General features: G+C 35.9%; 1 protein-coding gene across 3 annotated transcripts in view; it reads left to right on the top strand.

The window, feature by feature from the left end:
* Nucleotides 1-14,990, top strand: part of LOC139969054 (protocadherin Fat 4-like) — a 124,680-nt gene that overhangs the window by 65,750 nt on the left and 43,940 nt on the right. For all 3 annotated transcript variants that reach the window (XM_071973793.1, XM_071973794.1, XM_071973795.1), the window contains 15 exons: nucleotides 381-480; nucleotides 1,309-1,411; nucleotides 2,375-2,616; nucleotides 3,647-3,815; nucleotides 4,284-4,429; nucleotides 5,732-6,047; nucleotides 6,511-6,809; nucleotides 7,167-7,371; nucleotides 8,290-8,466; nucleotides 10,054-10,310; nucleotides 10,844-10,945; nucleotides 11,371-11,469; nucleotides 12,478-12,624; nucleotides 13,581-13,709; nucleotides 14,222-14,347. In XM_071973793.1, coding sequence (XP_071829894.1) covers nucleotides 381-480; nucleotides 1,309-1,411; nucleotides 2,375-2,616; nucleotides 3,647-3,815; nucleotides 4,284-4,429; nucleotides 5,732-6,047; nucleotides 6,511-6,809; nucleotides 7,167-7,371; nucleotides 8,290-8,466; nucleotides 10,054-10,310; nucleotides 10,844-10,945; nucleotides 11,371-11,469; nucleotides 12,478-12,624; nucleotides 13,581-13,709; nucleotides 14,222-14,347 — 2,617 coding nt within the window. The remainder of the gene's footprint in view (nucleotides 1-380; nucleotides 481-1,308; nucleotides 1,412-2,374; nucleotides 2,617-3,646; nucleotides 3,816-4,283; nucleotides 4,430-5,731; nucleotides 6,048-6,510; nucleotides 6,810-7,166; nucleotides 7,372-8,289; nucleotides 8,467-10,053; nucleotides 10,311-10,843; nucleotides 10,946-11,370; nucleotides 11,470-12,477; nucleotides 12,625-13,580; nucleotides 13,710-14,221; nucleotides 14,348-14,990) is intronic.

Here is a 14,990-nt window from a genome sequence, read left to right on the forward strand (position 1 = left end):
AGAACTTGCTGAAAGTTTGTTATACTCATACCAGAATTTGTTATTGTCATACCAGAGTTTGTTATATTCATACCAGAGTTCATTATACTCATACCAGAGTTTGTTATGCTCATACCAGCATTTGTTATATTCGGCATACCAGAGTTTGTGGTAATTCCTGTTTAATGCTGCAGTGATAATGGATAATCATCTTTGAGATGCTAGTGCAATGTTGTTATTGTTATTGTTATTGTCACATATATAACTATACATATATATATATATTTATATATATATATATATATATATATATATATATATATATATATATATAAAGTTATATATGAATGGGACATACATGTAAATTTCGTTTCCATCTTTGTTTTATTGCTCGTTTACAGACCTGATGCTAATCTTGTTCAAGTGATCATTGATATTCTTGATGTGAATGACAACTCACCAGTCTTTGATTCATCAAGCTACAATACATCAGTTACTGAGGTCAGTACATCTCTAAGGTATTACCCTGTTAAGGCATTCAACTAAACATAGTCTCATAGCAAACATTAATTTTCATCAATATATTGGTATATAACTTCAATTGGAAGGAATGTAATTGTTGTAAATATTTAACAGACTAATCCTTGATTCATCCAATACAACTCTAAGGTATTACCCTGTTAAGGCATTCAACTAAACATAGTCTCATAGCAAACATTAACTTTCATTAATATATTGGTATATAACTTCAATTGGAAGGTATGTAATTGTGGTAAATATTTAACAGACTAATCCTTGATTCATCCAATTGCAATACATCAGTTACTGAGGTCAGTACAACTCTAAGGTATTACCCTGTTAAGACATTCAACTAAACATAGTCTCATAGCAAACATTAACTTTCATTAATATATTGGTATATAACTTCAATTGGAAGGTATGTAATTGTGGTAAATATTTAACAGACTAATCCTTGATTCATCCAATTGCAATACATCAGTTACTGAGGTCAGTACAACTCTAAGGTATTACCCTGTTAAGACATTCAACTAAACATAGTCTCATAGCAAACATTAACTTTCATTAATATATTGGTATATAACTTCAATTGGAAGGTATGTAATTGTGGTAAATATTTAACAGACTAATCCTTGATTCATCCAATTGCAATACATCAGTTACTGAGGTCAGTACAGCTCTAAGGAATTACCCTGTTAAGACAATGTTCAATTCTTCCATTTCCTGTTAATCAATAAATTGTTAATACTATAACAATAGATTTTCAAACACTATAAACATAACGATCGACATATTTTGTGTCCTCTATAGATTGCGGAACCTGGCATCGTTGTCATTCGTGTGGGTGCCTCTGATGTAGACTCTGGACTCGGAGGGGAAATTATATACACTATTAATGGAGGAAACGCAGAAGGTAACTAAGTCAAATGTTGAGAGAAAATTACAGAGAAGAGATTTATGCAATATTGTGCAGATATGTTACTTTCACAGTTCATCAGTGTGCCATTTTATGTTACATTTAGCAATAACAAACAAATATCAGATAAGTGTTCACCATATTTAATTCAATCAGTTATGTGTAAATCCCATAACTATTTGAAACACTGTATATGAATGAATGAAGCCTGTAAAAGTCCCCATGAAAATGTTAATAGTATATTGGTCTCAAATCTACAGTGTTTTGCAGATCTAGCATTTACGTTGTAGGTGTGCGATCTTCCTCAAATTGCCTACCCCTAAGCCGAAGTAATAAATCAAAGTAATAAATCTTTCCGGTTATAACCAGATGGATGCTCCTACTTTGCAGAGTTTGAAAGCCTTTTATTCAATACAGAAAATGTTCGTGGGGGGGGGGGTGTGGGATGGGGGGCTCATTGTCAGTTGGGAGAAATATGTGTAGTTGGGTTATTTTTCTTCAAAAATGCAACAGTATTTATTTGCACAACCTTGCATTTAGACCTAATTATATACCTTATTTATTTTCGCATATGCCTCAGAATTCACCATTTGATTTCTGACCTTTTCTTATTGATGGAGCACCCCAGACCCTCCTATGTGAGAATCTTATTCAATGAACCCACAGTAACACCCCTCATTCATAACATGATTGACCACCCCCCCCCCCACCTTACAGCCTACCAACATATTCCATGCTCCTAACAAAATTAGTGGGGATAAATTGGGAATTCCCCTCCACATTTGAAATCCTATTTACACCACTGATGTTACCACTCCTTAATCCATTGATTCTGGTACCACAAAAATATAGTAAATTCAACACAGTCTAGCTTTACATAAAACACACATTAGTCCTTTGAATAATGTCATAACTGTGTATCATGAAATGTAAACTTTGTTCTTTCTTTTTCATGTACAGGTCACTTTGAAATAGATGGAATGACCAGTGATATTCGTCTGAGGACTGCTGTGGACAGAGAGATAAGAGACTTTTATTCCTTGACCGTAGTGGCCACAGACCAAGATGAACCTTTCAACATTGGGCTTACCACTGTGGACATTAGTGTCAGGGACTACAATGACAATGATCCTGTCTGGATGCAAACGACTTACAATACTGACCTCTCTGAAGATGCTGAAATCGATTCATTTGTTACAATGGTCAGTGTGTTATTAAGTCAGCTTCCTTTCTAGATTAAACAGGTTTTAAAAATAGAAATCTATACACAAAAAACTTAAACTTTTTACCAGTCCATAGAAAGGGTTTCATTAGTGGCACCATTTAGGGTTATTTAAAAAAAAAGAATTACAGACAATCTGTTTCAAGGAAAATTGATAAATACTAAATCTGCTTCAATATAATGTGTAAGAAATATTGTAGAGTGTTATTCAGTTTTACTTATGTTGTATATAAATGCAATAAAACCAATTCAGTAATAAATTATCCTTGATAGAACGTATGAAGTGATTAAATTATCCTGAACATAGATTAGAATCCATATTCAGAGAAAACTGAATTGTGGTCATTAACTATTAAAATTTATAGAAACATATATTTCTGTCCGCATAGAAAAGGAAGAAGTTTCTTGGTCTCTCTTTGAAAGCCGATTGTTCCTGTCTGTATCACTGTTTATATTTATATCCTAAATCTTCCTCTCTCTGTTCTTGTTTTGACGTTTTGGGAAGTCAAGAAAAAGAAAATCAAAAACTGAAGTTGTGACACCATCATGCAGTGAAAGAATCCGTTTTAAATTCAAAAGTGCAATCGAACTAAGTTAGCACTATTACAGGGCAATGGAACTAAGTTACCACTATATGGAACTAAGTTACCACTATACAGGGAATGGAACTAAGTTAGCACTATACAGGGCAATGGAACTGATCGAGTTACCACTATACAGGGGAATGGAACTAAGATACCATTATACAGGGCAATGGACCTAAGTTACCACTTTATAGGGCAGTATAACTAACTTACCACCACACAGAGCAATGGAACTAAGTTACCACTAGACAGGGCAATGTAACTAAATTACCACTATATAGGGCAATGGAAGTAAGTTACCACTATATGGAACTAAGTTACCACTATACAGGGCATGGAGTATTTCTTAGAATATTTCAGATGTTTAATACCAAAGTTTTATCATCAAACCATAATTTCTTTTTCACTTTCATCTCATATCTTCAGGTACTTGCAGAAGATGATGATGTTGGTCAGAATGCATTGCTTACATATACATTGAGTCCAAATAATCCACTCTTTGTGATCGACTCAGAGACCGGTGAAATCTTCCTGAATGGATCTCTGGATCGGGAATCCGAGGATGAAATTATACTGACTGTAATTGTTACCGACAGTAAGTGTGACCTGAGGAAGAAAGGAAGGAAGGAAGGGAGAGATTATTTCATGCATATTTAAGAAAGTTAAAATGTAGAAAATTTAATGTTTGGATTGAAAACATTTCAGTGCTGACCAAGGAATTTCCATTGGATGCTTCTCTTTGTTTTCTGTTTACCTGGTTCTGTTTAATTCTGTCATTGTTTTGCTTTCAAGGAACCAAAACTGACAAGTCATGGCTTCTGGACCACTGTAGAAAACATTATGACTCCTGTATATCTGTTAAGAACTTAAACTTTTATGCTGTGGTGGGAGAAACCCCTTACCCCTGTGCCCCCCCCCCCCAAAGAATAAAATATGGCTGTGATGTGTACCTAGAATGAATAACTTCCTTCCAATTTGGCTTCTGTACAACTGATATTTGGTAAGGAATTCATTTGATAAAAAGTATCTTATTTTTTAATTCTCTTTGTCTTTTTATTCACAGATGGTAACCCAAGACGTCCAGCTACTATCCCAGCAATGGTTATCATCAGAGTCACTGACATCAACGATAACCCACCCATGTTTATAAATGACCCTTTTGACTTTACAGTGAGGGAGAACCTTCCAGAAAATTCACCTGTTGGCCAGGTAGGATATTTTCATTTTGTAATACCAGCATAACCTTCTTTAGATGTTGGAAAAATTAATCATTTAACCATTAAAATTGCTGGGTTTTGTTGGAGAATTATTTAATTAATGTAAAAATTAAGTAACAATCCCCATCCCTTCACCCATAAGAAAAAGAGAGTGAGAGAGATGTAATTAAATGAGCATGGATTAAATTTCATCACAAACTAGATCTTCAAAGTAAATGACGATAAAGGTTAAGACTTCTGCATAGAAAAAAGACTTCTGCATAGCAAAAGACTTCTGCATGGCAAAAAGACTTCTGCATAGCAAAAAGACTTTTGCATAGAAAAAGACTTCTGCATGGCAAAAAGACTTCTGCATGGCAAAAAGACTTCTGCATAGAAAAAGACTTCCTCATAGCAAAAAGACTTCTGCATAGCAAAAAGACTTCTGCATAGAAAAAAGACTTCTGCATAGAAAAAAGACTTCTGCATGGCAAAAAGACTTTTGCATAGAAAAAGACTTCTGCATGGCAAAAAGACTTCTGCATAGAAAAAGACTTCCTCATAGCAAAAAGACTTCTGCATAGAAAAAGACTTCTGCATAGAAAAAAGACTTCTGCATGGCAAAAAGACTTTTGCATAGAAAAAGACTTCTGCATGGCAAAAAGACTTCTGCATGGTAAAAAGACTTCTGCATAGCAAAAAGACTTCTGCATAGCAAACAGACTTCTGCATAGAAAAAGACTTCTGCATAGCAAAAAGACAAGTTTCTGCATGGCAAAAAGACTTCTGCATAGCACAAAGACTTCTGCATAGCACAAAGACTTCTGCATAGAAAAAAGACTTCTGCATAGCAAAAAGACTTTTGCATAGAAAAAGACTTCTGCATGGCAAACAGACTTCTGCATAGCAAACAGACTTCTGCATGGCAAAAAGACTCCTGCATAGCAAAAAGACTTCTGCACGGCAAAAAGACTTCTGCATAGCAAACAGACTTCTGCATAGCAACCAGACTTCTGCATAGCTTAGTACATGTAGTTGTAATTAAGCTTTCAATTTACTTGAGTGTAAATGTTGGGGAAACAACTGCATTAAAGAAAATCAACTTTTCAGTCTGTCTTCTTGTGCTAGTGTTGTATTATTGTACTTAAAATATAAAATAATATTCAAAGAATTAAACTTACCATATCTATGCAATGTTTATTTCTTTTCTTTGCTTTTCAGTCCAATTTCATTCAGTTCTAATTATTTGATATTATATTATATATGTTTACCATTGACACTTACATAATATTAAATTATCTTGTTATTATCTTAGGTGTTGTTTACGGATGCAGATTTGGAAGGGACTCATATGTTTTCACTCTCAAGCGGAGGTCAATTCCAGATAGATCCTACAACTGGGGAGATATTTACCTCAGTCATACTGGATCGGGAGGAACAGTCGTTTTACCAGTTGATGGTGACCATCTCTGACGGTGTCTCCATGGCAACGGCCCCAGTGAATATTACCATCATTGATATTAATGATAACAACCCGGTGTTTGGTCTCGATGAATATTCAGCAGTCATTTCAGAAGATTTTCCTCTGTTTACAATGATCCTGACGATCAATGCTAGCGATGCTGATCAAAGTAAGTCTCTTCCTTCAAATGAAATCACTGTGTCTTTCATGTGCTTTGAATTTATAATTTAAATTACCATATTTATCTATGAGGTTGAGTATTTTTAACATAAAGAGAGTATATCTGAAAAGGAGCAAAGACATATTGTGCTGGAAATCTGACTTCATAATGAAAGGTTTTGGAACCAGAATTTTTTGGGCTTTTCATGTTTTTTTTGGGTAATTTCTCAGTCAATTTTCCATTTGGTAATTTATGTATATGTGCATGATTCTTAATATCGCTTTGAATATTGATATGCTACAAGCTGTTGTATATAGCTAGTATGATAATCAAACACATGGACAGTATTGCATAGCTATCTCTGAATAACTTAGAATGTGAAAATTGAAATGAGAAAGATGAAAACCCATCCACCATCCCAAATGCATCATTTCTCTTTGCATTCTGTTTTCTTCCATGTAATAACTAACAGGTGCAGGTGACATCACCTTTAGATTTGAATCCAATCGTAACGTGGAAGGACCTTTCACCCTTGACCTGACAACTGGTCTCCTGGAGATAAGCACCCCTCTAGACCGGGAGCTCCAATCTACGTACACACTGCGTGTGGTAGCAATGGATTCATTGATGGGAGGGGTACAGAGGAACAGTACTGTCGCCATTAACATTGATGTTACTGACGTGAATGACAACGGCCCGCAGTTCACTCAAAACCCTTACCCTGGACAATCAGTACCAGAGGATATTGAAGCTGGAGTCCCAATCATACAGGTAATGTGGTGTAGGAATAGTAAGGCTTGTAAAGTACAAACTAACATCGCATGTAGGAAACATCTGAGTCTCTGTATTAGTAGTAAAATAATTCAAAGTAATAGTGTCATCTCCTGAAACTAGCAATTTAATAATAATAATAATGGACAAAAAAAATACTGATGAAGAATTGATCCAGCAGTAATGTCATCATAATTATTGATAGGTATCTACTACCGATGAAGATACAGATGAGAATGCTGGCATGGTTTATCAGATCATGTTATCATAATTATTGATAGGTATCTACTACCGATGAGGATACAGATGAGAATGCTGGCATGGTTTATCAGATCATGTTATCATAATTATTGATAGGTATCTACTACCGATGAGGATACAGATAAGAACGCTGGCGTGGTTTATCAGATCATCCAGGGTAACGTCGGAGATGTCTTTGAGATCGATGGCGAAGGCATCATCTCCAGAGGGTCTGTCCCGCTGGATAGAGAAACGTTGGACTTTTATCTGTTGGTGGTGGAGGCCTCCGATCCATCTAATCCTGAGCTACCCAAAGATACCGGTATGATATCAATCTTATTGATTGTCACCTGACTATTCTGAACACTCACAATGCTAGGTTGCTGTATTCCCTTCAAGTTGTACTCATTCTGTAATATTGCAAAATCAGGTTCTTTGTCTGACACTGAATGCTGTGGTGTCATATTGGGATAAGTTTTCTATTTAAGAATTGAAATTCATCATTGTTATGATATTTTAATGCAATTTTATATATTCCACTGTTTACTGCATGTACTCAGGTAACTGGAGGACTAATTGCAATGTGTTTAATGACCTTGATTAATTGTAACCCTTTTCTTGACAAAAGGTGCATTTAATTAGCTCACAAGAGTCCATAACACTATTCAGTATTGTAAAACAAGGTTGACTTAGGTACAGCATCCATGAAATAATGATCAAACTAGGCTATTTGAAGACTTTTTGACAAAAGAGATCGTTCTAAGGTTTCAAACATCTGTTGTGAGGTTTAATGTTAATGCTAAAAACTCACCTTATAAGCTTCTGGCTTGTGTCCAAGTGACAGTAAATATTTCATTAATGTATTATAAATATGTGTAGGTCTGTTCAGTGATGACATCACAGACCACCCACTGAGATCCACTTTCAGGAAGAACTGAGGGTTATAACCAGTTCAAACATTGTTTTCATGCAATCAACAGTATCTTGAGTTAGGGAAAAGATACTGAGATGGAGTTTTCTACTAACATTTTGGAATATTTTTCTCTTTTAGAAAAGTGTTTGATTGTCTGCCACTGAAATTTCCCTTGAATACATTGACTGCAGGTTTGTCATCTTGGCCTTGCTACTGAATCTTTGATAAGACCAGTAATATCACCTTGCCAGATTTCCACAGTAATTTCTATATGTTGCCTCTGATTAAATACTAATCAACTTTAATTAAATCTCATTGTTTTACTAGCCGTTGTCACAATAGAAGTCACTGATGTGAATGATGTCATCCCTGAGTTTTCTCAGCCATTTTATTCACGACTGGATCTCGTTGAGGATGCGAGCATCGAAACCGTGGTTGTCGACGTACAGGCTCAAGATATGGATCTGGGTCTTGCAGGAGAGATCCGTTATGCAATAATCGATGGTGAGTGAACATTTTTGAATTAATCAGCAGAAAATGAGGGGTATTTTTTGTAATCATTCTCCTGTTTCACATTTGATGACTACAGATTTGTTCTCGTCAGAGGATTCAACGTTTATTAAGTTGTTTCATTTCTCATTGACCTGACCCAGAACCTCGCACTTCACAGTTCTTCTGTACCTGAAAGGCTGAATGGTTTATTGGTTGGAGTGTCATATCCCCAGTCCCTAGATTCCCGGGTCAAATCCTCACCAGGAACTAGATTTCTCTATACCTAGTAGGCTATTCAAAATTGCTGCTGTGCAGTGTTGTTCAGCGGAGTCTTTTGTGGATTTTGTAATATTCTGGTTTGCAATTATGGAAATGGGTTTTGAGACAACTTTGTTCTCCATAGCTGCAATGCTGTGATTTTGAATGGGATGTTTCCTCCTCCCCATAGTATTTGAGAAAGTGATAGGATGTGGAGGTACACTCTCGATTCCTCGGATGGGGATGTTAAATGGTGGTCCAGGGAGCAGGATAGGTGGCACAAATTGCACTTCTGTCATAGCATCGGATCTAGCCTTACGGTGATCAGACCATACTATGCGGGTTATTAAAGCTAGGCATAGATACACTCACTATTGCACTTGATAAGTTGATGTGTATCATGTTAGATATGACATAACTCAAACTTTGTTGAACAGTTGAGGCCACAGCATGCCATGTTTGGGGTTCAATGAAGGCTACTGACTTTGACCCCTCATCACAAAGTACAAAGGGGTGGGGGGGGGGAGGTTGACATACATTTTGCCAGAGGTACAGATGTTAGATGTATTATAAATACCCTAATGATAGGTCTTAGCTAGTGATTAGGCTTCACAGAAAACCATCAAACATGATTTGGTCTTGCAAATGTCTTGGATTTGATTTGACAGATTTTGGGAACCATAATAAGAATTTAATCTTTAATTTCAGTATCCTTCACTGCATGTCTTGTAAATCCTCCATTTTGTCCTGATGAGGCTGTCACATAACTTTCCAAGTTGTTGAATGGAATAAAGATGTCTTCAACTCCCTCCCTCCATCTCCCCTCCATCTCCCCTTCCCTCACTCTCCCCTTCCATCCCTATCTCTTCTCTCCTACTTCTTCCTTTCTTCTGCTCTCCCTCTATCCCCCTTTCCATCTCTCTCCACCTCCCCATCCCCTCCCCTCTCTCTCCCTCCCTCTGTCTTCCCTCCTATTCCTTCCTTTCCCCTTCCCAACCTCCATCTCCCCTTCACACCCATCTCTCTCCACTTCCCCTCTCTCTCACCCCTCCCATTTCTCTCCCGTTCCCTCCCTATCTCTTCCTTCCTAGTCCTCCATTTCTCCTTTCCTGGCTCTATCTCCTCATCCCTCCCTCCCTCCACCCCCATCCCACATCCCCTCTCTCCACCTCTCCCTCTCTCCACCTCCACTGCCATCTCTCACCCCTTCCCTCTCTCTCCCCTCTCCTCTTGCTGGCTTTGTTACCGGTGGTACTATTACTTTGACAGGTTAGCATAGTTTTCTACTCACAATGCCAGTTTCACTAAGTAGAATAATTTCACTTTGATTTCTTTTGGCAGGCAATCAGATGGGTCTCTTTAGAATTGATCCTTTAACAGGCATTATCAGTATCGTGTCTGAGCTACCATCCATTAGCGATACCTTGACCTTTAACCTCACCGTACAAGCACAGGATCAGGAGAGTCCATTCAATGCTGGAATTGCATTCGTTATTGTTAATGTCATCGATGCTGGTGAAATACCTCCAGAATTTGTGCTGTCGAGATATGAGGTGGATTCCATTGAAAATTTACAAACTGGTACATTTGTGGTTCAGGTAAAGAAGAACACATGAGCTTTTGAAATGTTAGGCTAACATGTAGGCTTATATATTGCTTTCTTCTTATATACAGTAGTTCAACTAAAATTCAGATTGTCAGTGAAATTGTCAGTAACATGATTGTAAATATTTGTGTAATCTACTTTAATTTTTTTGTTGACTATTTCAGTAGATTTTATTAGTCTTTCATCATTTGAACAACAAGATCAGCAATAAATTAAAGGAGTATGCATATTTTGGTCGTTGTAATTTTTAATTTATCTAAATTAAATAAATATTAATGACATACTCCAAAATCAGTGGTATGAACATTAAGATAAGGGAATTTCCATAAAGATAGGAATTTGAGCTCTTAATTCTTTCCAAAGAGAAAATATTCCCATGATGGCAAATTTAATTAAAGATTACTTATTTTGGGGGGCTGCAGTAACTCTAATGGGTAAATGATGAAATAGTTACATCTATATTAAAATTTGGTTGGTAAAGCTTTGGTTGCAATCTAAGTGAGTTTAATTAATTTTAAATTTCAGGTCCTTGCATTGGTTGAAAACAGACCTGCTGATGTCAGGTACATCTTGGATCCCAACTCTCATCCCGATGTTATGATGCACTTTCAAGTAAATGATACAACTGTAAGTATAGTCAATTCACTTCTTGATGTTGCATCACAGAGTTACTTTCATTATGTGTCTCAATCAGGGGATTCAACCGTTTGACTCTCGCTAATCCTGCAACAGTTTGCAGTTTCTCTTCTTTGGCTGGCATTTTTATGTCTTGGACATTCAATATTTGAATATTCAGTATATTTCAGTGTACATGCGAGATCTCTGATGCCTTAGTTATGCCTCCATGAAGTGTATTTGATATTGAACTCCTGTCTTCCATTTCACTATCACCACTGTACCACAATATAAGCATTACCATTGTGGCAGGACCTAGTCTAGCTTTTATGTGTAGCAAGGCTATCAACATCAGACCACATGCGGTTAGTACGTCGTGAATGTGCATTTGAATATATTTACTAAATGTAAATCCCTCTCTTCTTCTCTCATTGCAGGGTGAGATCACGGTCAGAGTCCCGCTGGACAGAGAGACCAACGATTTCTTTGCCTTTACTGTGATCGCTGCTGGAGAGACAGTCTCCAGCTCTACAGCTGTAAGTCAAAGATCAAACCAGATCAAACTTATATAAGTCTATAACTGCCTAATTTCATTTCATTTATTTTGTCTATACATAAAAACAATAGAACAAAGTGGTAAAGTATAAACATGACACTAGAAAAACAATAGTAGTTTACAGAGCTAGGGACCAAAAAATAACAAATAACAATGAAGAAGGTAACAATTAAGAGAAGAGAAAAATAAAAATAAGATAATCAATACTCAGTCAGCGCAGTTTTCAATTAGGTGGGCTTTTAGTTTGCGCTTAAATGTTACATAAGATTTAACATTTTATATCATTTGGAAGCCCTTTCCAGGTTTTATAGCAGCAGTTATTCAAGAGTTATTTACCGTGTTTCGAGTGATGTTGGCTAACTGAAAAATGGGTATTATTCCTAATGCCCCTCGCAATTATGAAACTTCATGTCACTTACTAACATCTACCATATAAAATATGTATCTGATGATTCAATATGCTCAATATAGTAAGGAACACATCTATTGCCAAGTGGTTCTATTATTTACCCAGAAATAACCAAAAAATAAAAGCAATGATTACATCATCTCATAGAGTAGGCTGTTAAATCTATGATTTTTAATGTATTAATAAATTCTTAGCCCTCTCATGGTATCTTTTTGTGAAATGGTGACAGGTTTATAATCTGAAAAGTCCGGTTGTTGGAACGTCAGGTTCAATATCTCATTCTCTTCTGTAGTTGCTTAATCCACAATCAAAACTCGACAGTGCCAAAGATATAAAAATTAATTTCAGTCGATTTCTCTGTTTACTGTCAGACTCCCTCTGACGAAGGTCCGTCCTGCTAGCCTGCTAGGATCGAAATGTCAAAAACTTAATTTTTGTTTACAAAAATAAAATATTAGTATCAAAATATCACATTAGCGAAGAATTCAAAGGCAAATGACTTTATGATGGTGAAAAGTTGAACTGCATTTGTTGTTTCACAATGTTGAGGCCAAACACTGATCATTTTTTTACTTATAGGTCTGGGTGACTGTCCTCGATGCCAATGACAATACTCCAATATTCCTGGAGTTCCCTGAAGATGTCAGGATACCTGAAGATTCTCCTACACAGACAGTTATAGGAGAGATCAGAACTACCGATCTGGATATTAATCAAAATGCCCAAGTAAGCCACCCAGAGATATATAGTGTCTTTTGTTTCTTGGAGGTTAAACCTATGTGTTAATCATATATATGCGAACATATCAGGTGAACTTGCACACAGATGTATTGGGTGGTTGACTAGTTCATGGTTGTTCTTGTGAAATTCAGCCGAATGAGAAAAGTGTTTTAGGAAACACGACTGAAGGTGCTTAAAAGAACTAGTTGGACTTGAAAATATTTTTCAATGATATACTACTAGTGATCAACTCACACTATCATTATGATCTACAGTCAGAGACTGAAGCTTGTCAGGTTTTGCGTAATTAGATAGGACCCATACTCAAGCACCCTCTGTTATATTTGGCTGGAATGCTCAATGGATACAACACATGTAAACAACACATTTGCACCTCTATATATATATATATGAATATTATGATATGAAACTATATATGAAATTTAAAACCGGTTAGTGTTTTCTTGCACTCGAGTTCCAGAATCTATCAAGAATATCACTGACTTGCGTAATATTAATCATTACAAATCCATATCTTATCAAGTAGTGAGAGACTTAGCTAACATTTGTGAAGCTCTCATGTTTGTGATAGTTCGATTTGTCTCACCCAAGAAGTTATTTTATAAAAAATTTAAAGTTGGATAAAATTTTTTTCAACTGCTATCAGAGACCCTTGAGATCATCTGATTACACTTTGGAAACTTTGTAATTAAAAATGGCAGCAGCAAGACAAATTATAGTATTAAACGATTGACCAACGTAAATAAGTTGGTGGTTAACGACAAATTCTTTATATGTAACAAAAGGATATTTGTAGACTTTATAATTATTATCATTTCTTGCAAATGGACAAAAGTAAAACAAGTATGAAGAACTAGACAAAAGAATAAAACCTCAATGCAGATGTAAAATTTTTATATCTTGTTAACTCCTTCTTGAAAAACTCTCTAATATCTTCCCAGATCAATTACGTCATCAGTGACGGAAACCGAGAAGGAGCCTTCACATTCAGAAGGAATAGTGATGGAACAGCCTCCATCATTACAACCAGACCATTAAACAGAGAGTTTACAGATGAATATAACATCACAGTAAGCAATACAGTTAATAGCAATATTTTCTATGATCATAATTATTTGGTTCTTTTTTGCATTAAGAGATACTTGTCTTTAAAGCCATGATAGTCGCCTACATAATTCTACCAGGTAATTAACCCCTTGTAGTCCACATACCATAAGCTTGATGATTGCTCTAAATTTAAAAATGACAATGAAATTTATTTGGTTATTTTGTATGTGTTTGTGTGGTTGATTTCTTATCTGTAAACATTAACTGTCAGCTAAATGCTAGATCTCCACAAAGTTAGATTCTCAGGAATCAACAATTTTTTGCTGTTTGATATTAAATTAAACAATTGCACCAGGTAACTAAAAATATCAATACAAAGAATACAAAGGAATAATTAAAACATAAGAGCAAATATTACATTACAATACAAGTATAAAGTGTTCATATTAAACATATAAAAATATGTGTTTTCAAATCCCTTCTTAAAATGATTAAGATTAGTTACTGTTTTTTTTTTTCTGTATTTTTTTTTAAGGTTACAGCTTTTGATGGTGGTGTACCAAGACTGGAATCATCGCAGACAATTCGCATTGTTTTAACTGACACCAATGACAATGCCCCTCTGTTTACTGTCAGCTCTTACAGTTTTGAGATAATTGAGGTAAACTATTCCTGTGTTTCTGAAGATCAGGTTTTGTTTACTTCCTCACATATTACATGTATTCAATGTGGTTATGTTACTTCTCATGTGAGTGCAAACTTGTTGTATGAGTGAGGTTTCTGTATTTTTCCCTGCTTTGTTTTCAATGTTAAGGCATATCTGTTATAATTTAACTGTGATTCTGTCTAAATTCATGCAAGGGTGAGTTTATATAGGATAGATGGCTAGGTAGTTATTGTAGTGCGTGTGCGCGCTACAATATTGGCGTTACTTGTCAGGTGAACGATACCTACATGACTGGACGTTAAAAAGTTAAAGCTTCATGTAGTCTCTGTTCATTTGCAGTTTTAGAGGCTAGCTGTGTAGGCAACTTATTCTGAGCCTGTCACAAGCATCCTCACTTTGTAGGTACCTACATGACTATACTCCCTGGTGTGTTGTCCACCCAAAAAAAATAATAAAAAATAACCATGAACAACTGAAAATTTCTTCCTAAGACATGGAATCTTTGCGGAACTCGGCACAAAACACCCGGTTAAGCAGCAAATATCGCTACAAAATAAGCACATTTTGCGCTAAATCTTTACATAACTTTCTAAGTGTAGCACTCAGAAAACTTTGTCTTATGTCATTTTGAAGAATA

This window comes from Apostichopus japonicus, chromosome 6, assembly GCF_037975245.1.
Source record: "Apostichopus japonicus isolate 1M-3 chromosome 6, ASM3797524v1, whole genome shotgun sequence".
In the NCBI taxonomy this organism is placed as follows: domain Eukaryota; kingdom Metazoa; phylum Echinodermata; class Holothuroidea; order Aspidochirotida; family Stichopodidae; genus Apostichopus; species Apostichopus japonicus.